Here is a 6,212-nt window from a genome sequence, read left to right on the forward strand (position 1 = left end):
CTACAGAAATGTGCATCTGACATAGTTATAAACTTAATGTAAGTAGGCCAGAGTAAACATAATCTACATACAGTTTCAGATTATTTATTAATGTGTTTGCTTGTTATTTGTGGTGGAAAAACTAATAACTGTGTTTTAAACCCTTCTGTTTAGTGGATATTGCTTTCAGATAATCCCAGTAATGAGATCATTCAAACCAGAGAAAATCTGAACCAGATCTTGAATTATCAGTGGGTGGAATTTTTCCAATATTATGGCTAAACTGTCTTTGCTGGGAAGATTGCAAATAACACTGTCGACTATTTCAAGATTTCTTCTGTATTCTTGGTGGCTCCTCTCTACTGTCTGGCACGGTTGCTTAGCAACAGGCAGTGGGCGGGAAGAGCTCAGTCAGTAGCCAGTGGAAGTGACGGTGGGCGGAGCTTCATCTAAGACCGGCAGTAGGAGGGGCACGCGGGGATCTGCGGGGACGTTTTTCAAACGCAGCTGCACCTTCCAAGTATTAGCTGTAGGTTTCAGCATCGTGCCCCCCCCCCATCCCGCTTCCCCGGGAGGTTTTCACTGTGACTCGGTACACGGCTGGAGAAAATGTCTAACCTGAACTGGAAGCCTTTTGTTTTCGGCGGGCTTGCTTCTGTGACAGCGGAATGCGGTGAGTGATGAGAGGAGTGGCGGGGAGGCCGAGCTGTGTGGATTACGGTTAATTATTTAAACCTCTGTTGTGATTTACGGTCTCACAAAGGTAGTACCTCATGTTCTTTGTTCTTGTTTCAGGGACCTTCCCAATCGACTTAGCCAAGACACGTCTTCAAGTTCAAGGCCAAGTGGGCGACAGCAAATACCGAGAGATCCGCTACAGAGGCATGCTTCATGCTATAGTGAGGATAGGAAGAGAGGAGGGGCTCCGGGCACTGTATTCTGGGTCAGTATGTTGCACTGATGTGTCTGTCTGTGTTTAGTTGTCTCCAAACCTAGTGTTACTTACTTGAGTATCGGGCCTAGTCTTTGCTTATCACCCCACAGTGCTTGGTGTTTCGTATAAGTGTTTAGCTCTTTTTGATGCACTTCCTGTTTTGTAAAAGCCATCGCCCCACTTCCTTTATCTCGAAACAGCTGTGGCCCATCTAACCGAAGAGGACAGAGATGTCTTAGATTTGCCTCTCTCAGTGTTTTACTTTTTTTTGGTGATGTGCTGATGCTTCAGGGGGATGTTTTTTCCTTTGTTTAAGGGCTTTGGCAGGAACCACGGTTGTGAATCTTTCAAGCTCGCTGAGATGTTTAGTTGATGAAAATTAATTTGACTTTTACAGAATAGCCCCTGCGATGCTGCGCCAGGCCTCCTATGGGACCATAAAAATTGGCACATACCAGAGTCTCAAGCGACTGCTGGTTGACAGACCAGAGGGTGAGTTTTTTTTCTCTCTTCCTCTCTCTCACACACATATTTTGGCAAGCAGTGACCTGCCCCTATCTACACTAGCACATTCTACTTGATGAGGAAGTGCAAATGCGCATGTGAACAATTTAAATGTCATCTGTCTGTGCTTCTTAAACGCTGTAATGACAAACTGCAGATTGACTGCCTGAGGCATGGTATCAAATGCTTGCTTGTTCACAGTTACAATTCGCCTCCCACTCTTCTCTTTCAGATGAAACATTGCTGACTAATGTGGTATGTGGTGTTCTCTCTGGAGTCATCTCCTCTTCCATCGCCAACCCCACTGATGTGCTTAAGGTAGCTATTTGCACACATGAAAATTGTGTTGGTTCGTGTTGTTCTAGTCGGTAACAGCTTCAGGGTGTAGGTGTGGGGTTTTGTAATAGCCTGCCAAGTGGAGTGAAGGGCATCTTGGTGCTATCAAGACCTCGCTTGTGGTGTATTTATAGACAGAAACCTTTAAGACTTAACATAGTGTCCTGTAAACGATATGGGTGCATGAATATGATGTGTATGTGCACATACTTATTTGCACACTCATTATATTTGGCCCAGCTCCTTCTCTGCATGAACTGCTGTTGTTGGGTCTAATGATCTCCTGTTCACTCTGTGTGTGTGTGTGTTTAAGAGTTAATAGACTAATGGATGTGGCTACAGGTTTGAAACATTGCGTTTTCATCATGATGTGTTCTAGCTGCACCCGCCAAGTTATTGTGGAGCCAGACAGCAACCCAAATCTGATCTGTAAACAGCAGCCAGTAGAAATGAAAACAAGTTATGCAGGAGTTGGAGAATTCTTGGAAATGAGGGTAGAGAAAATACTTTAGGACACTGGGCTTGCCAAAATTCCCCACTAACCTTTTTTTGCCTCTGAATTCCAATGGGTCCCGATTAAGACCCCCTCACCACAAACTTGGCTTTATGAACCTACATTGTTGTACATGATTTCTTCAAGTTTATAGACATTACATTCCATCCCTCCAGATCCGCATGCAGGCTCAAGGAAATGTGATCCAGGGCAGCATGATGGGCAACTTCATCAATATCTACCAGGAGGAGGGAACAAGAGGACTGTGGAAGGTACTGAAAGCCTGAAAACATTTCACTTGTATCAGTTTTGACCTGAGTTTGCATGGGTTTCAGGTAGCACACACATAGTTCTTAAATACTCTGATCTTTGGTTGGTTTTGACAATGTTCCTGTCGTTTCTGCATCAGGGCGTTTCTCTCACGGCTCAGCGAGCAGCCATTGTAGTCGGGGTCGAGCTACCAGTCTATGACATCACTAAAAAGCATCTGATCCTGTCGGGTTACATGGGGGACACCGTGTACACACACTTTTTGTAAGTTTGCCGAGTCTCGTGGACATCCTCCTCCTGTCTGTCGTGTGATGGTTATTGCTGGGAGGAAATTGCTTGTCAGGGCAAGACATATTTCTATATCTTAGTTATTATAAAAGTTATACATGGCCAGTTTGTGGCAGCAGCATACGCCACAGTAATAGACTGTAGTAGACTGTTTTGTAGATTTTCATTTGAACCTATGTGTTGTCATCATGAAGGTCCAGTTTTGTGTGTGGCCTGGCGGGGGCTTTGGCCTCCAATCCTGTGGACGTAGTCCGGACACGCATGATGAACCAGAGAGGAGGAGCTCTGTACCAGGGAACACTGGACTGTATACTGCAGGTCAGTATCAGACTTCGAATGGATAAAATTAACATCTTTCACTTGTTCAGACCGTATCTGTAGGTGACTAAATTAAAAAAGCACATCACATTTTGCAAATGAGGCTCAGTTCATTTGTCATGGGTGCTACTATTCAGGCTGTGAAATAACATAGTTTATAACATCTTCTGTAACCCTGGAGGGAGCTTTTATCTGTAAGACAAGCTAACTCTCACACTTAGGACTATACGTTAGGCTATCTCATTTTCCGCGGCTTTAAATTTCACTTTTTAAAGCACTTTTAAAGCAACCAACATGGTCAAAATTTGTAATCACTGGCCTATTGCTATGAAATGCCTGTGTGTGATATTTAATACAATGTAGTAATGTGAGATCAAACCTTAAAGGAATAATTTGGGTTTTGTTTGGTTGCTGGTCTGCTGTCGAAGTGAAGACTTAAAAATCAACTTCAGCCCAGGAGGGAAAAACAAACATCCTTCCTGAGCTTCTTGACTACAGTCTGGAAAATAAGCAGAAAAAGCTAACGCGTGCAGACATTGCTCAAAATGAAGACCATTCAGTTTTATTTTGAGATGATTTGAGTCAACACAGTACATTTTCCTCTCACACAGCAACACATATTTTAACCCTGTACAAAATGGCGTCAGGCAGCCCTTTCAAACGGGGACCTGAACCCTCTACAAAGCCACCAGCCTCTTTTCACAAAATCAGTTATTTTACCTCACAGAACATGTGAGTTACGACCCCACTTAAAAATGTCTCTTATTTCTCAGTATCAGATAGAACTTTAGAACAATCATCAGAGGATAAAAAGATAATAAGGGTTTTTAACATGTTTGTTTTCTTTTCAGACGTGGCGCTCCGAGGGCTTCATGGCCCTCTACAAGGGTTTCTTTCCTAACTGGCTCCGTCTGGGACCATGGAACATCATTGTATCCTTTAACCATCTCATTAGTGCACTAGTCTGTTTACATATATCCTCTGTGATGCAATATCTTTTGAACTGGAGAAATCAGTGGGGAAAAGTTGTAAATTCTGTTATGCATTCAGTGATTCCAGGCCATGCTCCAGTGAAGGAAATCTTAGCTTATTGCTAGCTAACTCCCTTATGTAACTTTGTGAAACTACTGCCTCAGTACTCCAGTGCCCCTGGTTAGAGAGGGCATATGGGGGCCCGCCCTAGGGGGTGAGAGGAAGGGTGGAGAGTGGGCTTTATGAAAGCCTTTCTAGGCTTTCAAAGGCCAAAGAGGCTTGCAGGTGGTCACAGAGCGCCAAACAGGTCTGAAAAATGTAATGAGATTATTGACTTGTTACAGCAGAGCAGAGTGAGGTAACAAGGGAGGCTTTGAGCTGTAGGACAGAAAGAGCCAAAACTCCTCAGTGAGCCTCACATTCTGCCCAACAAATATATCCACTCCTCTTGCCTGTTGTTCCTTTACTGTGTCTCCAGTTCTTCCTCACATATGAGCAGCTGAAGAAGATCAACGTGTGACTGACAGAATAAGATGGTGAAGAAGAGATGAGCATGAGCGCACGCTCCAGTGAACTGAGAGGACCAAAATCAGGAGTGGCTGGATGAGGATGGATCCTTGATGGACCCACTGAAAGGGGGAAAGAAAGATGGTGTAGACCCACGTATGAGGGGCAGCTTAAGAATTTGCCTGATTTCCTGTTTGGGCTACATGTCGCCTTAAGCCTGTGGCAAGTGGGGAGCTACCCACACCTGATGTTTTAGCTTATCCAAATGCTATATTAAGATCAACTGCTCAGCTAAGTGCTGACTGGTAAATTGGAATGAAATATAAACTGCAAGAACCGTCACAGACTCTTGTTGATGAAACATTTGTTTCAGTCACAAGCTGCTTTGAAAACATCCCTTCTACACTTGGTCTCCCAATTGAGTGCCTTGGTTTGTGTTCGATCTACGCTCGAGTTGCATGAGGACTAAGAAAGTTGTATGGCAGCTGACAATCGCAGCGATCATTCCCTTTTGAAAGTTTTTCTGTGCATGAGTCAACAAACTTGGACTAGGACCTGGTGGCTTTTCTTTTTCAATATTTCTAAAGTTGGAGTTGGGTTTGAGAAATTATGTATTCTAATAGTCTCCCTGGAGTACTTACAGAGTCAAGAGCCAATAATAGATCACGGTGTACGGTAATAAATGACAGCCATATAAACAGCCTAAAGACCAGTTTGGGTTCTCAGACAGGACAGACACACATCACATACCCACATGTGGCGAGACAGGAATATAACCTGTGGCAACTGGGTGTTGACTCTGCACTCCCTGCCTTTTTTTGCTTTCAGATACACTGCTGTTAAGACATTACAGACATGCTTGTTACATAAGCCTGCATATTATATCCTGTACTGCTTTAGGTTTAGACCACTTGGACAGATTACAAGTGTATTATATGATGCTATTTAAGGCCATGAGGCACTGAAACCACTGCATATGATCCACAGTTTACCCCAGGTATATTTTTATATACTGTATTTGCGCGCTGTATGTTTATCTGTGAGCTGCCATTGCTGCCAAAGTGTAAGCCAGTGGAATTTTGTTTTACTTTTAATGTTGATGGAAATGCTGCTGTAGCCGTGTATATTTGAAATAAAAGACAAAAATCCACCATGTCGGTGTTATGCTTGGTTTTCACCACAGTGTGGTGCTGTGGAGCTATGCACTGGCCCAATGCACAGCTTGACCCAGTTGAAACCAATAGTTGTTTATGAGTTTACTCTTACATTGCCAGCCATCAACTTTGAGGCCACAAATGTAGCACAGTTACATTGTTTCAGTGGGAGTGGCCAGTTTATTTCAAACCCACATGTTCACACAGCATCCCACAAACAATGACTCATGAATTATTCAGAGGAATCCAAAATGTAATTGCTCTTTTATTTCTGTGGGTAAATTCCCAGCTTTCCCTCATCAGAGCTGTTTTGAAAAGATGATGTGAGCACAAGGGAGTACAGAGGGAAGCTATGCAGTGAATTCTCCCTGTGTATGCGTGTGGTTGCTCTTTTATTTACGGAGCATCATCATGGGACTTTCTTGTATGAGTACCGTTATTGTTGTATCTGCTTCAT

The 6,212-nt window shown here is 43.4% G+C and overlaps 1 protein-coding gene across 1 annotated transcript; it reads left to right on the forward strand.

The window, feature by feature from the left end:
• Positions 1-431: 431 nt before the first annotated feature.
• LOC124069841 (kidney mitochondrial carrier protein 1) lies at positions 432-5,754 on the forward strand. Its single transcript, XM_046409320.1, has 9 exons — positions 432-652; positions 775-922; positions 1,311-1,405; positions 1,650-1,735; positions 2,423-2,518; positions 2,656-2,780; positions 2,999-3,122; positions 3,974-4,054; positions 4,573-5,754. Exons 1-9 carry the CDS (start codon positions 589-591, stop codon positions 4,612-4,614), a joined length of 861 nt encoding a protein of 286 aa, XP_046265276.1. The 5' UTR covers positions 432-588; the 3' UTR covers positions 4,615-5,754.
• Positions 5,755-6,212: the final 458 nt, after the last annotated feature.

Source organism: Scatophagus argus, chromosome 13, assembly GCF_020382885.2.
Source record: "Scatophagus argus isolate fScaArg1 chromosome 13, fScaArg1.pri, whole genome shotgun sequence".
NCBI lineage: Eukaryota > Metazoa > Chordata > Actinopteri > Scatophagidae > Scatophagus > Scatophagus argus.